The following is a 20429-nucleotide window of genomic DNA, read 5'->3' as shown; positions in this document are numbered from 1 at the left end:
CACTCCAGTTTTTTTGAAAGATGATCCTAAAAGTTTGCAATATAATATGAAATTTTTGGTTGACAAAAACATGGAGCGAAGACCAAGTATACCTTAAAAGTACACTTTTATGACAAGACATTCGCATCTTTCCGAAAAATAATTTAAGTCCATTAAGTTAAGGGTCATACCACAAACATGATTTAAATGCTCAATATCAAAATGAGCCTGTAGCATAGTGGTTAGCGTGTTAGTCACAATGCAGGAAGATACGTCGGATTTTTTATTGCTTAGGGGGTTCGAATCCCACGAATACCATCTAATATTTTTATAAAAGAAATTTTTTTTTTACGATATTTTTTCTCTCAGAAAATGTATTTTTCTAATAATTTCATAAATTTCAATAATGAGAAGTTAATTTAAATACTCAATTCACATATTGAATATGATTTCTTAATATCTGACGCTATAGGCATTCGGCCCGCCTTGTTCCCCATCTTCTTTGACAAATACAGAAGTCTAGTTTTTTCCCTTTTCTCTCTGTCTTTCTTTGTCTGTCTGTCTGTCCTCCTCTCTCTCCTGTCTTTGTATGATTGTATATTATTACATTGATCTGACAAGACATTCGACTTAAAAGAAAAGTAAATTCAACAGAAAATCAGCTGTGACTTTCTGAATGCCCGCTGGCATTTGTTCAATTTTTGTTATCAGTTGATACCTTGCGAGACAAATGTTTCCCTGTGCATACTTAAGCATTTAACTCTTAACCAGTGAAAAGATGATTATATTGAACAGTGAACGATCTTTTAAAAATTTAAAAACAATGTTTAAAAAATGTAAAGGGGCTATAAAAATTCTATTTAAGAATATTAAAACAAGTCCACTTATAAAAGAGAACAATAAGTACCCATCAAAACTTCAATAAGGAATTTAGATATCTTTTTAATTTCAACTTCAGAATATTTTTGTGTAAAATCAGAGTGACTTTTAAAGAGGTCATTTTGTTCATGACCACTATTTTGGAGTTCATTTTTTAAAGGAGCAGTGTTACAACGCACTTTGAAAAAAATTTTCAAAGTGCGTTAAATTTGGGACCAGATCAACGCACTTTGAACAAAATAAAACTTCATTTCAAAGTGCGTTAATATCGACCATATTAACGCACTTTGAAAAAAGTGTATGGCTTGGTCAATATTCTTGCAAATCTTAGGCATGATAAATAATTGAACATGTTTGATTACTCTTCGGTGATGAGGTCACTACAGGATGTGAAAGTGAGCGATTTTGATTTTTCCATACTTTGAAAATTCTTTCTCTTTGAAATGTTTTACTGTACTTAATTTTTCCATTTTGCATGTATTTTATGTAAAATAAAATTTATTGAAAATTTTCAACGTCATACCAGTTATGCAAATACATATACATATATATTTGGTGGTAACAAAGGCATCATTTGTTTTGCAAAGATATACATTATATAGGCATTACAGATTGGGGCTTACCTTTAGTGGGGTCCACTTTTAATCAGCTACCGACGGCTATGAACAATGTATAAGGAAAAGAGTTGGGCTGAGAGACATTCTACTTATCATCTCCTTGTTCCCAATGAGGTTAAATAAGTACATGTAAATCAAAAAGTTTTTCGAAAGAATTGATTTTGTCAATTACTAAAATCTAAGTCTAGAGTTTTTGTTTTATACATATTTTTTTCAAAGTGCGTTAAATGTCCCCATGGTAAAAAAAAATAATGTACACTCTTAACGCACTTTGAAAAATTTTTTTAAAGTGCGTTGAGTGTGTCCCAATTTAACGCACTTCAAAGAAAAATTTCAAAGTGCGTTGTGGCAACACACTTTGAAAAAATTACGCACTTTGAAAAAAATTTTCAAAGTGCGTTAAAATTGGGACAAAATCAACGTGCGTTAAATTTAGGACACACTCAACGCATTTTGAATTTTTTTTTCAAAGTGCGTTAAGAGTGTTCATAAAGATTTTTTACCATGGGGGCATTTAACGCACTTTGAAAAAAAATATGTATAAAACAAAAAATTCTAGACTTATTTTAGTAATTGAGAGAATCAATTTGTAATAAATATAACTATTGAAATACTTTTTAAATTTACATATACCCATTTAACCTCAGTTAGAACAGGGAGAAGAGGAGTAGAGGGTCTCTCACCCCGACTTTTTTTCTTGTACATTGTACATAGTCGTCGGTAGCAAATTGAAAGTTGACCCCCCCCCCCCCCAAGGTAAGCCCCAATTTTTATGCATATATTATGTATAATATATGTCTTTGCAAAACATTTGTGTGCTTACCCCTTCTCCCCTTCATCCACCCTTCCCGGTACTGATGCTTATGCTACACCCAAATATTTGTATTTTATAACTGGTTTGACGTTGAAAACTTTCAATAAATTTCAGTTTACATAAAATGCATGCAAACTGGAAAACATTAAGTACAGGAAAGAAATTTCAAAGTCTGGAAAAATCAAAATCGCTTACTTTCACATCCTGAAGTGACCACATCACCGAAGAGTTATCAAACAGGTCCAATTATTTATCATACCTAAGATTTGCAAGAATATTGACCAAGCCATACACATTGTTTCGAAGTGCGTTAATAAGGTCGATATTAACGCACTTTGAAATAAAATTTTATTTTTTCAAAGTTCGTTGATTTGGTCCCAAATTTAACGCACTTTGAAAAAATTTTCAAAGTGCGTAATTTTTCAAAGTGCGTTGTAACAGTGCGTTGATTTTGTCCAAATTTTAACGCACTTTGAAAAAAATTTTCGAAGTGCGTAATTTTTTCAAAGTGCGTTGCCACAGAGCAGTTATTTGCGATATAAAAAAACAACTATTTTTTGTACTAATCGAGAGTAATTGTTGTATAAAGTGCAGAAAAATACAAATAAAAGGGTTTGACATTTGACTTTAGAGAAAAAATGGAGACTTAAAAAAATCTTCTAAAAGTTTTTAGGAGTTAATGAGAATCCACATCTGATTTACAATACTCCTAGAATATAGTACAGTCTTTCCGGAGTTTTTCCTATATTAATATTTTTGTAAGGAGTAGGCTAAGTAGAGCATTTGATTAACCTTGTAATATATCTCTGTAAGAATCTTTAGGAATCCAATATAAGAAGGGTTGATCCTGAATTTTTTACTCTTTTATCAAAATAGAATACAAACTCCATATCCTTCATTAAGTACGACTCTGTACATTTGGAGCAATCACGTAATAGGCATCTTAAAACTACATCTTTAATAAAAGAGCATTTTCTTTGTTTCCTTGAGTGTACTTTTCGGCTGATATCAATCAGAATAATTTACTATACTCCTTCTAAGGACACATTCTGCATTTGGCAATTTTTTCAGTAAAATAATTAATAAACTTTTCATGTGTGTAGACGTTGCATTTTTCATGATATGTATTGAACCATTTCTTGTTCATATATAGTTTAAATATTTTATATCATTCCCTGTAATTTGTCTAGCATTTAACAGAAGACACGATATGTTGGAATACCTTGATATCTGTCAACTGATCCAAAACGACATAAAGGCTATGTGATAACTCAATTATTTCTTCATATACATTTGACGTCAATACAAACTTTTTATATACAGCTTTAGCTCGCCCACTTTGACGTTAATTATATACCATGGACGTGTTACTAGATGGTGGGACTCACCGTAATAACCATGCTTCACATCTTGACAGATTATAAAATAACCAGAATGAAGGTTGTTCACTAACCAATAATTTTGTCATTTTTATTCCTTTGGATCGACAGATTTGGGGGGTATATTGTATTTGTCCTGTCTGTTTGTTTGTCTGTTAGTCTGTCTGTCTGTTGTCAACCTAGTCCATAACTATTGCACTGTCAAGGGTAAGGCTTTAATATTTCACATGAGTGTGTCCATTGGTACAGAATCTTTTTTATCTGTGACCTCAAAGTCTGTGACGTCCCACTTCAGAATTGTGTTACCATCGGGGGCATAGTGTTTTACAAACCATCTTGTTTTTTCATAGGTATTGCAGGATAGGGAGGGTTATGGGGGAAGCAGGGAGGGGTTTTCAAACTGTTGTCCAGACCAGACAAGAAAACTTTATGGAACGCCAAATTAACATATATTAAAATAAATGTACCTGTCGTTAAATCAATTGCACCTATCTGGAAATGAATTGAAGATATGCTTATTTAATTAAATTTATATTATTTCATTTGGAGTCAGGTATAAAGATGTTTCAAGAAACATATAATTGAACTGAAGATAGGTAAAATACGAAGATTTTAAGATCGATTAATAGATAGGTACAACTGAATTGAACAGAAGTTTAATCATCTCCAATCCTTTAAATTAATTGTATAACGGGTCGGCAAGGGATGCTCACTCCTCCATGGTATCTGATCCCACATCTGATGTTTTAGAGGTCCGTCTTTGCTCTGATCCTGATCTGTGTTGTTTAACTTGACTTTTGAGCCTGAGTACAGTTCGTTATCTTCATATATTTCATTGTATCTCTCTTTAAATCAACTGTATCTATCTCCAAATGAATTAAAGATCGATTTAATTGAATGGAACGTATCTTTGATGGAATTAAGATAGATGCAATTCATTTGAACTTAGATTTAGTTATATAAAGATAGGTGTAATTTTAACACCTATTCTAATTTAATTTAGACCTTTCTTTAATTCATTTGGAAAAAGGTTCACATATTTGAAGATAGATATGGATATTTGAAGATAGGTAAAATATTTAAATACCATGAAATCCATATCTCTCTCCTTCTCTCTCTCTCTCTCTCTCTCTCTCTCTCTCTCTCACAGAAAAATAGGAAGACAAATATAGAATTAGTGGTTTCATCAATAAAAACTGTTAAAATTGTGAGATATTAATTGTATTATTTGTGGCTTAATTTACAATATAGATCTTGTACGTTAACAAAAGGAAGACTGGTTCATTGTAAGGACACATTCTACTCCTTTCACTCCGATATAATCTGCCGATTCCAAGAATCCTTATCATATGAATTCTATATCCATAACTACATGAAATGGAAAATTTTAATTATTTTTCAGGACAATTCATCCCTTTTATACTTTCATATAGACAACACTGAATTTAGCCCTCACTTAAGATAATCTTGACTGACATATCGCATTGAGTAGAATTATAACTTTGTAATGGTATTATTAAAATGTATGCTTATAAATAAATTAAAAGTTACGTGTGCTTTTGGACTGGAGTTATTTGCAATATGAGCTGTTTTTCCAAACAATCCTTGATTTGCAATACATGTACATACATTTCAAAAGTGTATTTCTTAGATTTTTTTTTCAATGAAAAAAATATTACCTTAATCGTAAAGCGGGCCTCCAGTCCCGTAAATCCATAACCTAGATGTCCAGACTTATATGTATAGATCTGCCTAATTGTATACCATCATTAAAATATCATAAAACAGACTTCTTATAAGTATTTATCAATGCGTAATATTTCCTGAATCTCATTCCTCGGTTCATTGATGTTTTCTGCTGTCATTATGCCACCCACCAGTTTCCAGCCAATCAGCGTCACCCCAGCACTTCAGAATCAACTAATTCCCATCCTAATTAATCCCCCCAAAATTGGATATTTTTTAAAGTCCTCAAAGAATCATTGAGAGCAAAAAAAAAGATGTTCAAACTGTTTTTGCTGTGCTTTTTGAGATTCCACCTGACTTGCTAACTTGATTTCTTTGAATGTTGTATAATTGATCAGTGACATTAATAAATGACGTTTTATTAAATCGTATTTGCTATATTTCTATACACTTAAAAAGATTAGACCAGGGAACATCCTCTATACATAATCCTGTAATCTGTATTGACTTTAAGTCCACAAAAGCGTCATCTTGGCAGGGTATTTTTTTGTGTTGAAGTTATTAACGTGATCCTGGGTTTCTCTTTAATGGCATAGTATTGTCGCGAGAACTATGATTAGAATTGTTCAAATAAAGAATAAATATGATGAAAAGCTATGTTTATTGCAGTAATATTCTATACATAGTAGAAACATTGACTTGGGCATACATAAAACAATTCTATGAACACTCTCTCAGCTCAGCTGAAAGAGGCGATGACAGTTTTCTACACATCTGTGATTTGCAATACAAGGCAAATCAGACAATAGTTCTTAAGAAAGAGTACAGTCGTACTGAATGCACATAAAGTCATGAAGTATCAATTTGTTTTACCTATTTCTCTTTTTTATAACATTAAAATCAACTATTATCCTGCTAATGATAATCTATTATTGGGATATTGTCAATTTTATCCTGTTAATTCATTTTCGACAATAAATTATAAATAGGACTACTTCCGTTTAAAAAGTTCTAGGAGCATCGTGTAAGGGAGATCATGTTAAAAGAATAAATAAGTAGATGTATGAATATTAGGCAGATATTTCTAATTGATCTCCATGGAGATTCCTGAATGAGGAAGAATACAGAATCCCAGCAGACTTCATATAAATCAACGTAACGCCCCCTTTCCCCTTAGGAAAATTAAGATTCATTTTTAATTTAAAAATCATTCAGACTATACTTTTCTGGGTATTACTTGTTTACTTATGTGAGATAGAGACCAGTCATTAGTGTCTCGTCTTAATAAAAACTAAACAGACTTCTCGCCCACTAATGAAAAGGGACTCATTTTCAATTATTGAAGAGGATATGATTGCAAAAATATCCTTGCAATGTGAGTAAATAGGTCTTGGACCTCAGGGCTCACTGAGGGAACACTTAACATTTATTGACAGAATTCGAGGACAACATGCATATTTGTCGGATCCAAGAACTTAACTGACGGCCTGAGAGGCAAACAGTTTGTTTTGAGGGTCGACAAAACGCATTTTGACCGAGAACACAGTCGATAAATCTTTAAAATTCATTGGAACTTTTGGAAAATTTGAAATCACCCCATGTTGTTTTTGGAGACCAGGTTTTCCAACAATCTACTGAAAATCCCTTGGGTACCAATTGCGCTCCGTTATTAGCAAGAAACAGAATTTGTGCAAAATCTTATACATGAAAAGAAGCAAACGCTTGCTGATGCCTACAACTTGACATTTAAATATATCGACGACCTATTGTCTATTAACAGTGGTTATTCCCATTCTTGTGTTGATACAATATATCAAGGTGAACTTGAAATAAAAGATACCACAGAGCTCATATATCTGTTTCATAGTTAGATATTTTCATTGAAAAATACGTTTGTCTAAAAGACAAGCTTTATGATAAACGTGATGTCTTTATCTTTTCTATCAACTTCCCTTACTTATACAGCAATAAACCTTCATCACCTGCATACGAGGTTTATATCTCTCTGTCGAGTGGACACGGAAGAGCATGGTATACGTATGAACAATCTGTAAAACGAGATGAGTTATTGACAAACAAATTGATGAAATAAGACGATCTGCAGTCTCGTTGAAAGTCATCATTAAAAAGCTGTTTGTGCATGGAGTACGCTCTTGCATCTCGACTCAACCAGAGAAATAATATCCTGTTACAGGTGATACATAAATTAGGGAAGTTCACGATAAAAAAGTTTGTCATTAAAATTATCATAAAGTTTTGTACATTCTTTTCTAGTAAACTATCCAAATATGAAACATATGGGTCAGATTCTGTTGTATATTTTGCTTCAAGTTCATAGGAACATAACGATTCATCATACGAATCAAAGGAACGATTGTTAATCGGTAATACGTCGACCATATATTTAAAAGGCAATATGAAGGCCCCAAAAAGTGTATTTTCGTCTCTCATTATGTTTTTGAATATATTTTGCCTCATATGAATACAAAAACGATATGCTTATAACGTGGCATAATTTTTACCCATGGTAATTCCAACAGCTTGTAAGATGATATAGTAGCTAAAACCTACCCATGAAATAAATGGAGAAAGTGGAAAACAGAATTCGAGCTCAAAATTTCATTAAACAAAACAAATGGAGCAGAGCAAACACGGACCTCCAAAACATCAGAGGTGGGATCATTTGGAGAAATGTCACACAAGCCATGTGCTCCTTGTCATGATCGGGAAATAACAGGAAAATCCGTCGACAATTAAGTGTGTAAATAATGGCTTAACAATAATATATTGTTAACCAGACACTCAAACATTTTTAAATATCAATTTCGGTGCACTTTCATGTTTAAACACAATCTGATTTAAATCAAGGTAGCGATCTATGTGAGCGGATCAAAGGATCTAATTTTATTCAGATTGTGTTCAAACAGAATTTCAAATCAAATTATATTGCAAATGACAAGACATTTTAATTTGCTTCTTATTCTTTTATATTATTCACATACAGTATATATGTACATGTATATAAAAGGCACTGCGTTTTTCTAAAATACAAAAATGATCAATGAAGATTACATTATATAATATACTAAATACCTAGACTAGACTAGAGTTGTTCATCCGATACATTGAATCTGAGAAATATATCTAAATAATTACTCCGCAAATAAAGTTTTTTTTTAAGATTAAAAGTCAATCTATTTACAGAATCCAGTAAATCAAATACATGTATCGATATTTGATACTATCTTCTCCAGAAATAGCAACTCAATTAAATTGAATACCAAGGAAACTATTTTAAGGTAGATTCTACAAAAGCGAGAGTACTAGTTTGATTATCATTTTCTTAATTTTTTGGCTTTATTTGTCAAATAATGAATAAACATATCAAAATATCCATATATTTCAGTCGATAAATCTGTAAATTCTGCTGAACAATCGCTTTTCTTTTTATCGACACCAAGTTTTATTTTTGTAAACAGTGTTCTGGTAATTTTTGAACATTGTTTTTATTCACTATTCAGATTTCGATTTCTACAGGTGATTTTTCAATTATTTGAATTTTTTATTGGATCTAAATCTATCTCCAAAATCATTATCTGACTAAGAAGTCAAAATTATATCAAACATATTTTTCCATCATAATATACATACATTGTGGACATCTCTTTATTTTACATGCTATGCAAATGGGATTGAAAACTAAGTTAACCTATGAAATCCATACTTAAAAATAAACTTACATAAGAAAATATGCATGAATACAGATATAAAAACATTTTGAGCGTACACGAAATTGATATGAAAATATAATCAACTTCTAATTGACAATATCTATGTGTTAATTGTACCGAGTGCATCCTGTTTTTAGCAGACTTATTTTTCTATCCATATGAAGCAGATTTTAAAAAAAAAAATTCAAAAAGACATAAAGATATATCAGACACATTTTAAGGTAACAATATTAATTTTCTATTGTACGTTTATTCGATGTATCCCTGTGAACTAGAAATAAAAGATTCCACAGAGTCTGAAATATCTGCATTTTATTTTTTTAAATAAAATGGCTAAATTACAAAACACTGTTAAACGTGGTGGCTTTTACTTTTCTATCCTCAACTTTCCTTACTTACAGAGCAATGCACTATTATCACCTGCACATGGAGTTTGTGCCTACAGGTTGATTCTGTATGCAAGCTCGCTCTTCGTAAAAGCAATGCCTAAATGTTAAAAAGCTAATGACATAAAAGTTAATTATGCAAGAATATCAATAATCTCGTTTAAAATCAATATTTTGCATTCTTTGTTTTATGCAGTTACCTTATTAGCAAATTCAAACTATCTTTAAATCGAATGTTGACTGATTTTTAAAAAAAAAAATTTTATGTGAATAGTAAGGCGATCTCACACTGAATTGTCCGATCCTGACAGGGAGCACACAGCAGGTGTGTCATCGGTCGACAGAGGATGCTCACTCCTCCATGGCACGTGATCACACCTCCGATGTAATGAAATCTGCGCAAACTCTGACCTGGGGGCCATAAAACTTAGACAGGTTCACTTTTGATCTCAGTCTCACTTTTCCACTATTAATTCCTTTGAAAAAAGTGAGACTGAGATCAAAAGTGAGCTCGTCTATGTTTTATGGCCCCCAGGCCTGTATTACTTCATTAGACTTTTGATCTATATATTTTGAACTGTCTTCATATTTCATAAAAAAAATTATTTTTATTGCACGTTTAATCTATAGAAGCTTGAATCAGCCTTTTCATGTTTTAGTCATAAATCGTGGGCTCCTTCTTAATAAGTTATCTTAGGTATACATCATCCTAAGAATATTATGTGACATTATTGTTCTTGTTTTCTCACAACGGATAAAATGCTATGACCTTTTATTATGAGTGATCCAAATTAATTTTTACAATCAATTCTTATTTTGCTAAGATCAATGGTTTAACAAGATAGATGTTTTAAATTCCCACAAATCTAGGATATTTATCTTCATACTGTTCCATTGTTGTTTGTATGGTTTATCATGAAGAAGAAATAATTCATTGCAAGTATGTCAGTTTTAAGAGTGCACAAACAAAACATTGATGCAGGGATTGATGCAAAGTTATTGACTGATTTTGGTTCGAAATGACATAAATAAAAATCCCTAAAACATAAAAAATTAAGTTTTCTTCGGTGTTCAGATGTGAGACTTTATGTCGCTTTCTTAATAATTCTATACAAAAATTTTCACATTTTTTTAGACATATGACAGTTCTTTTTTAAGTGTCCCAATATACACTGTAATCACTAATTAGGTTAAAAATTTAAATACAGAATAATTCTATGAGAATATATTGATAATTTCTGAAAAAAAAGTTTATGTCAGAGATAGCAATAGATAACAGGGTTAAGGTTACGGTTATGAATAAAGAGAAAGATACAGTGGTTTGGGTGGATTATGCCCTAAAAATTTAATGTTCTTTTAAAAAGTTATGAAATTGGCTTTAATATACAGTGATTAATTTAATACGTGTCTTCAAAGTTTTATGCAGATAAACATCAAAATGACTCGTTGTTGTTATTATTTTCCTTTAGAATTTAGTGTCCAAAGCCGTCGCCGACTTAAATTTTCGAAAATATCAGATCAAAAGTCCATAAAACAATACAAAATAGGAGCAGAGCAAACACTGACCTCCAAAACATCAGAGGTGGGATCAGGTACCATGCAGGTACCGGTCAGACCCGCCGTGTGCTCCTTGTCATTGCCAAGAAAAAATAACGGAAAAACCCGTCGTCAATTCAGTGCATAAATAATGGACTAATAATTAATGTGAAAAACGTCGGTCAGCATTTGACTCATTGATAAATTGTATTTGCTGACAAGGTCATTGCATCGACCATAGAACTTACGAAATGATTGCCTTAAACGAGACTGTTGATATTCTTGTTTCATCATACAACTTTTTTGTCAATAATTTACCTCGTTTTAGAAATTGTTCATACGCAGAGCATGCTCTTGCGTATCGAATCAACTGAGATATATAAACTCCGTATGCAGGTGATGATGGTATATTGCTGCATAAGTAAGGGAAGTTGACGATAAAAAAGTTAAGGTCATCACGTTTATCATAGAGCTTGGTTGTTAGATTACCATTAATGTCTTTTTCAAGTAAAACTCTAAGTATAAAACAGATATGTCATATTCTGTGGTATATTTTATCTCAAGCTCACCAGGATATATCGTTTCGACACAGGAATGGAAATTACCATTGTTAACTGACAAAACGTCATCGATACATCTAAATGTCGAGTTGGCCACAGTAAGTGTTTTCTTCTTTTCACGTATAAGATTTTGCACAAATTCTGCTCATATGAATACAAAAATAGGTCTGCTAATAACGGCGCGCAATTTGTATTAATGGGAATTCCAGTAGATTGTTGAAAGACCTTGTCTCCAAAAACAACAAAGATATTGTCAATCAGAAATTCAAGGATCTTTTTGATGTTAACTTCAGAGTACTTAAGTGTACAATCAGAATGTTCTTTAACAAAAAAAATTTGCAAATATCAAACCAATGACAAGGTAAGGAAATTCCTGAGTTCCATTTTTATTGAAAAAGCAGCTGTCAATGATATCGAAAAGCCTGGACTTTAATTTATCGTGGGAATGGTTGTGTGTAAAGTTAAAAAGTCGTAAGATTTTAACCTTTTGGTTTTGGTAAAATCGTATGATTTCAAATTGTCCAAAAGTTCCTTGTAATTTATCCACCACTTTTCATGTAGTTGCACAGTACTCTTGAAGTTTCTCCTTCACTACTGTTTATATCTTAATGAGAAATAAAGAAAGGTGCTTGGTTGAACATTAATGAAACCCGCTATGTATCTTTGATTGTAAGGATTCTTATGATGTTTGGTACCCATGGAAATTCCAAAAGATTGTTGGAAGACCTGTTAATCAGAAATTTCAGCATCTTTTTTATGTCTACTTCAGAGTACTTGTGTGTACAATCAAAATGCATTTTAAAAGAATAATTCTGCAAATAACCAATGACGAGGAAAGTAAATTTTCGAGTTCTATTTTTATTGAAAAAGCAGCTGTCTATGAGTCTATGATATCAAAAAGCCTGGACTTTAATATATCGTGTAGAATGGTTGTGTATAAAGTTGAAAATCGTAAGTTTTTAAGCTATAGATTTCGCTCCTTATTCCTGAGAATTTTTAAGCATCCACATCTGAATTACACCACTTCTCCACTTCAAAATGTTGTTGCACGGTACTCTAAAATAATACTGTTATTGCCAACTATGTAAGCATGACATAAGCACACACATTTTGAAATTTCTGAGACAGAATTAGGTGCTTGGGAGAAGGAAGCACCCCCTATCGATCAGTAACACCCTGCATTAAGAATGATTGTGTCATTGTAAAGTTTTAAAGCAAGTAACAGGATAATCAAGTATCTCTATACGTTAACATCATGCATATCAATTTATTATATAATATGAAAAATTAATTTATTCTGTCTTCAGATTCGATATTTTATTTCCTGTGGCACATTCGTTTTGCAGGTATTTAAATAATAAGTCGTTATTTTAAACAAAAGCACATGCAAATGCATTGAGAATAATTAAAGAGTGCACAAAACAAATATTGCACCCTATTATTGAAATTTGAAAAAATACAGTATATGTTTTTGTCCTAAAACTGTCACCTAAAATATATATTTTTAAATAGATTCTGTCAGACAAATACAAAATTGATAAACGCAGATCAAATCAAAGTCTGCCTATCTAGACTTGGCAAGGCGTATTGAAATCATCCAAATCTTAAAGAAATCAATTAGAAATGAGTGTTTTACGAAAAGATTTAAGTATAAATCATTTATTTACATGAGTCAGTAAAATCAATTAAACTTTGAAAATTTAAAGATATTTTTTAATGATCCACGGATTTTCAGTTATTTCAGATTATGACAAGGAGCACACTGTTGGTGTGAGCGGTCAATAGGGGATGCTCACGCCTCTATGGCACCTGATCCTACCTCTGATGTTTTAGAGTTCCGTCTTTGCTCTGATGCAAAGTTTGGGTTGTTTGATGGACTTCTGAGCTTGAATATTGTTTCTTATCGCTATATACTGTATTTCATTCGATGTTTATTACTAAACTTACTATCCATGAAAGAGATAGAATTGTTCATTTTATGTTGATTTTTTTTTTTTTGGTATTTTCTAGTGAAATAGTTCTATTTAAGAAATGTTAAAAAAGATAAGCATGCATACTAGTACTCAATAAAACACTAAGTATCATTTTTTTATTCATTAGTGCATGAATACTTATGATCATCCATCTGACTGCACGTCATCAAATATATTAAACCTAATAAACGATCGCTTTTCTGTGTCGTATGCAATCTGCTCCAAATTCTATTGATACTGTTAATTTGTCTGAAATAATCTGCTCATTCTCTAGTATTGTTTTCATTCTTCATCTGCATTCGAAGCTACCGGACCATTTTTCATTAGTTTAATTTACAGTTTTTACTATGAGCTCTAAGGTTTTTATCATTATTTATTACCAGAATCAATATGTGAGAAGACAAAAAATACATTTATATATAAAATGTTCTTCTCCATCAAAAGAAACACAAAATTTATTAGAATTTTTTTTCTTACTTTTCTTATTATAATCTACGTCCAAAGCTTGATTTATTCTCAATATAGGTATATTTTTGTCAAGACACTAAAAGCATTGGGGGTAGAAACCTATGCCAGTATCACATGCTTAACAATACGTGATCCAGAATTGTTGTTTTTATGTAAAACAAAACGTGGGTTCCATTAGGTCAGACTAAGTACTCATAATAACCAAAAACTGGGATATTTCCCTTGCATTCCTACAACCACCTGAAATATTATGCCTCTTTCCAATTAAGGATTGAAAAATGAATGGAAATTTGAGAATCATTTTCATTCTACAAAGACAAAAGGGTAACCACAGTTTTTTGTGAAGTATTTTTCAACAATTTAAAATGATTACATGCCTTAATGATAAAATTTGTCTGGAGAAAACGGTTCAAGTGGTGCTTTTCTTCGCAGAGAAAGTAATTATACGTATTTCGTGGGGAAGGACTCGATTTAAGGGTCTATAGTTTTTATACCGAAATAACTACGGATAACTTCATCTACCTTATCAATACAGAGGACTCGGGCGGGTACAAAGGTCAGTAGGGGATGCTTACTCCTCCTAGGCACCTGATCCCACCACTGGAATGTCTAGGGGTCTGTGTTTTATGCACTCTTTTCCTTTTTGTATTGTTTATGTTTTTTTCACAATGATCACTGATCGTTATGTTCACCTTGAACATTACAAAGTAAGCAACTATATTCTGATTTACTTCTGTAGCTTGTCCCTTAAGATATCCATTTAAAGTTTGGAAAGTGAGAGTGATATCTTAAGGAGTAGAAGTAATCTGTAAGATATTTGTTTTTAAAATAAACAAGACTGTCGTAGTTGTTAAATTGTTTCTAATATTAAGAATATCTTTGAACTGAAATATATGGACATAACAAACAATATTCAAGCTTAAAAGTCCATTCAACAATCCAAAATTGGAGCAGAGCAAACACAGACTTCCAAAAAGTCAGAGATGGAATCGGAAGTCATGGAGGAGTGGGCAAACCCTACAGACCGGTCACACCCGCCGGTCACACACTCCTCCATGACTTCTCCTTCTCATGATCGGGAAAGAACGGAAAAATTTGTCGTTATTTCAGTGTGTAAATAATGGACTAACAATAACTAGTAGTATGAAAAACGTTCAGTCAGCATTTGACTCAATGATGAATTGTATTTTCTGACGAGGTCATTGTAACGACCATAGAACTTACGAAATGATGACTTTTAACGAAACTGCTGATATTCTAGTTTCAGCAATTTGTCAATAATCAACCACGTTGTAGAAATTGTGCATACATAGAGCATGCTGCAGAATCAATTGAGATATGTAAACTCCGTATGCAGGTGATGAAGGTATTTTGCTGCATAAGTAAGGGGAGCTGATAATTTTGTAGTGTTTTATGGAATTTTGAGCTTGGATACTGTTCGTTATTCCCAAATATGTCATTAAACTTGCTTTTTCTGAAATGAATATTAGGTCTTATGATATGAAGAAAATTTTATATGGTGAATTGAAAGATCAATAATTTTTATCTCACCATTAAGATAAAAATATTAGGTATATATAAAAGTAATATTTACTATCAACTATCATGCATTTCTAATTCACATCAGAAAACATGTATAACGAAGTGTTGCTTTTTAAAGCAGATTATCACATTGTTTTCTGTGCTTGTAAAAGAAAAATGCATCCATCTACAAAAGTTATCTATCTAAAAAAATATTTTATGGCAAATCAAATTTCAATTAACTAATTAATTTCAAAACTCAGCATCCAAAACTTCGGAACCATTTAAAGAACTTTATGTTAAGAGATAGAATTTTTCTCAAGTTTATCAAGATATAATTTTAACATCATGATTAAATTGTCAAATGTGAACTTTTTGTTTGAATTAATACATTCCAGTGGAACAAATGTCATCCTTTAAAACATTTTTCTCCCCCTCTCCCCATCAAGTTTAGATGTAGTGTGTCATTTCAAAGATAAGACGTATGTGTAAGGAACGACAACTCTGGTTAAGGATTCTGAAAATCATTTTTTTTTTACCTCGTTAATTCTTTGACACACGGCTTCCTTAGAAAACATTGACTTGTGAAGATTATTTCTTTCTTATTAACAATTTCAATTACTGCTTTTATTATAAAAATACGAGGGACGTTCAATAAATAATGTCATTAGCTCGATGACATACAACATAGTAGTCATATGACATAAAGCTTGACTTTCTCTCATTATTGAATCTTTAATGAATTTATAACAGTTTATGTGACCACTTTTCATCACATAGTTTTATCGTGAGAAGCTGGGAAACAAGGGCTATTCGAGACACTGCATTATAAATGAATGGTAAAGAATCATTAAACTAGAGTGAAAATAAAAGCTACATTAAAGCTGCTGTAAAACTTGTTAAAAATCCCAAATAAATATTCACTGAAATATGTGACATTTACAGTAACCGATGCCTGTTTTATGGACAAATGAGCAGGTGGATTTCAATGATAAAAAATTATATAATGGGCATCAAAAATGGGTACCCTCCTTGCCAACAAAAATTATAACAACTTATGTACTGTATGTCAAATTTCAACAAATAATATTTGATGTTGTATGATTGACTTTAAGACACATAGCAAATTTGATAGACATCATATCGGGAGTAGTTTACACTGTTTTTAAGAAACGTTTGACAGTAATTAAGCTTGGTACTCTAAGGTCACCCTGTATTTTGAAAAATGAGTGAAAACGACAGCGTGTACAAAAGTCTTAACAATTATTTTAAAATATCAGTAATTGTAGTAATCCACGTTTGTTTTACATTCAAACAGATATTGGAACATGAATCTATTGCTTAAAACCATTAAAACAAATTTTAACATAAGATGTACTGAATAAAAACGGCGATGGTCTGTCAAGAGCAAAGGTTTGCAAGAGCACAAAGACAGATTTAAATGCAATTTTCTTAAATATTAGTGGTATTGTTGTTCAAATTCGTATTCGGGGAGACAGTTTAATATCTGGAGGTGTCTAGAAAGCAGTTTTTTGCAAAGAAATCGAAAGGTTTATCAGAGAAAGGACCCAGAATCAGGAATCCACTAGTTGAATTTCTTCATGACAGCGTTCAAACCCGCATGCCCTAAAGAGTAAAGGGGTTTTCGGGATAAACAGAAAGTTAATGTTTTTTCACATTAACAATATTTGCCAGATCTTTGACCTTTTGACTTGTTTCTATTTCCAAACTTGAAAAAAACACCTTTCAGAAGGAAAAAACAAGTCCAGGAAATCATTGGATCTGCCATTTTCCAGTATACTAAGGGTCAAACCCAAAAATGAGTTCTAAAAACAATCAGAAATTGGAGAAAAAATGTTACGGACATGTGTTTGAATTAAAAGAGATTAATAAGTAAAATCATGAAGACTAAATCATTGAAAAGCGTCGTTTGCTTCTTTCTGAGCCCCAATGACATTATTTATTGAACGCCCCTCGTATGCAATTACCTTTTCCAAGCCACTGTAAAACAACCCGTATCTTAAACATGCTCCACATTTGTTTTTGAAAATTTTAACAAGGAAGAATTGGATCTTTTCCTATCAAGAAACTAGAAAATCACATCTCACAAAAAACCATTGCTTTGTAGAACATATACTTTGAAATCACAAATTTTTGTGGGGTTTAATTTTCGTTGTTTTCGAGGTATGAAGAGACCCACGAATTCATATCCACCACGAAATGTAAAATGTTACATACATAAACACTCAACAATTCTTCATCCACAAATTCAAATCCCCATGAACTAAGAGTATTTACTCAAACAATGAAAACTTGAACCCACGAAAATTTGTGATTTTACGATAATTTTTCCCCCTTGTTTTTATATCATTTTTTCAAATTGATCTTTCAGGGATTTCAGTTCATACTCGATTTAAGTCAACATTTCATAAATTTTATTGTCGTTATAATGTCCATTTAATGACCTTGTAAGCAAATATGGCCTATCATTGGGTCGTTTTTGGCTGACTTGTTTGATATCGATTGTTAGGACTCTGTTTACAGGTATACTGAATTCGACTACTGAAATTTTCGTCTACCTGAACATTATAAAGAGCTCACAGTGGGGTTGAAAGGTCAACAAGGATGCTTACCTCTCGTCGGCACCTGATCTCCAGAATATCATGAGTAATTAATGATTATACTTTACATAATTTGAAATTAATTATACTGTTTGTTATCTTCAAAATTTACATTCAATCAAAACTTTATCTATGAAGGATATGCATGGAGATAACGAACAGTATTCAATATCAAAGTCCATAAAACAATACAAAATAGGAGCAGAGCAAACACGGACCTCAAAACATCAGAGGTAGGATCAGGTATCATGGAGGAGTGAGCATCCTCTGTGATCGGTCACACCCGCCGTGTGCTCCTTGTTATGATCGGGAAATAACGGAAAAATCCGTCGTCAATTCAGTATATAAAAAATTGCCTAACAATTAGTATGAAAAATCTCAGTCAGCATTTGACTCAATGCTTAATTGTATTTGCTGACAAGGTCATTACTGTATACAGGGACATTTTCGCCCCAGTTTAATTTTCGCCCCTTTCGCCCTACCCTCATTTGGGCGAATTTAAAACGGGCCAAAATTGTTTGCAAGTGTGAAAGGGCGAAAATAACCCTGTATACAGTATATCGACCATAGAACTTACGAAATGATGACTTTAAACGAGACTGCTGATATTCTTTGAAATGGAGATTTATATTAACGATATAAAGATATTCTAATACGACCATCGCTTAGATAGCTAAAATGGCTATCAGTAAAGCATTTTTTATTCTTTAATCGATTGTCGTTCGATAAAAGTACTTGATTTAAATACATATGTAAAATATAACACTCCAAAAAAAATTCATAATCCAGGTTTATTGGTAAATAGAATTTAGTTTATTTGTATGGATATATTCAAATTTTCAAAAAAGGATTTAAATTCTCTTGATGCATCATTTAATCAAATTAAGAAACCGTTTATGAAAGTTTGAGAAAATATTATTTTTAGAATATGAATTGATATATTTCGTTCGGTTTTCTCTTCGAATAGACCATGATTAACTCACAAAAAAATCATCGGATGATTAATTTAGTTTGTAATCCATTCAACTCGCAAATTGTGGACTAATTTATTTCTTGCATATCAACATAAATATACTTACGTTTATTTATATATGTTTTAATTCATGTATGTAGTCTTTCAAATCATTTTGCATCAGTATTCCTTACTTATATATTCCTGAGAGAAAACGTAAATACGTGATGATTTGTCATACTGTTACAGTAAACTTTTGAAAAGTTTTTTTTTTGGCATCATTTTGGGTTCAGAAACAAAGTTTGATTTTTCATATTGCTACCCATTCAATTTTTCCCCGCCAGGGATTCTTCACCATTCCTTAATCTCATTGTTTTTGGTGAGAATCTTAATTTTTTAATGAAAAGTTTTGACTCCGGAAAATCATTAAGGTTTCCGATTATATAAGATGCACAGCTCTTCTTTTGCATTTTACAACATATTGTTTTCAATTTAAATACGATCGAATCGCTTTAAGTGCAGAACTCCACTCCAATTAAATTTGAACAATTTCTCCTGTAAATGAAATATGTAGAAATCCATGCAACTCACCATTTTCTAGAAAGGTAAAAGTGGCACTTTTCTTTTTTGACAAACTGTTTGTTTTAACCCACGAATTCATATCCACCACGAAATGTAAAATGTTACATACATAAACACTCAACAATGCTTCATCCACAAATTCAAATCCCCATGAACTAAGAGTATTTACTCAAACAATGAAAACTTGAACCCACGAAAATTTGTGATTTTACGATAATTTTTCCCCCTTGTTTTTATATCATTTTTTCAAATTGATCTTTCAGGGATTTCAGTTCATACTCGATTTAAGTCAACATTTCATAAATTTTATTGTCGTTATAATGTCCATTTAATGACCTTGTAAGCAAATATGGCCTATCATTGGGTCGTTTTTGGCTGACTTGTTTGATATCGATTGTTAGGACTCTGTTTACAGGTATACTGAATTCGACTACTGAAATTTTCGTCTACCTGAACATTATAAAGAGCTCACAGTGGGGTTGAAAGGTCAACAAGGATGCTTACCTCTCGTCGGCACCTGATCTCCAGAATATCATGAGTAATTAATGATTATACTTTACATAATTTGAAATTAATTATACTGTTTGTTATCTTCAAAATTTACATTCAATCAAAACTTTATCTATGAAGGATATGCATGGAGATAACGAACAGTATTCAATATCAAAGTCCATAAAACAATACAAAATAGGAGTAGCGCAAACACGGACCTCCAAAACATCAGAGGTAGGATCAGGTATCATGG

At 31.9% G+C, this 20429-nt stretch overlaps 1 protein-coding gene across 1 annotated transcript in view; it reads right to left on the bottom strand.

The window, feature by feature from the left end:
- The window catches only part of LOC134276611 (uncharacterized), a 40595-nt gene extending 20832 nt beyond the window's left edge, over positions 1-19763 (bottom strand). The window contains exon 1 of the mRNA XM_062758842.1: positions 19694-19763. Coding sequence (XP_062614826.1) covers positions 19694-19763 — 70 coding nt within the window. The remainder of the gene's footprint in view (positions 1-19693) is intronic.
- Positions 19764-20429: the final 666 nt, after the last annotated feature.

This window comes from Saccostrea cucullata, unplaced genomic scaffold, assembly GCF_032062105.1.
Source record: "Saccostrea cucullata isolate Sc308-1 unplaced genomic scaffold, CSIRO_AGI_Scuc_v1 ctg590, whole genome shotgun sequence".
NCBI classification, from domain to species: domain Eukaryota; kingdom Metazoa; phylum Mollusca; class Bivalvia; order Ostreida; family Ostreidae; genus Saccostrea; species Saccostrea cuccullata.
This window is presented reverse-complemented; position numbering and strand designations above follow the sequence as displayed.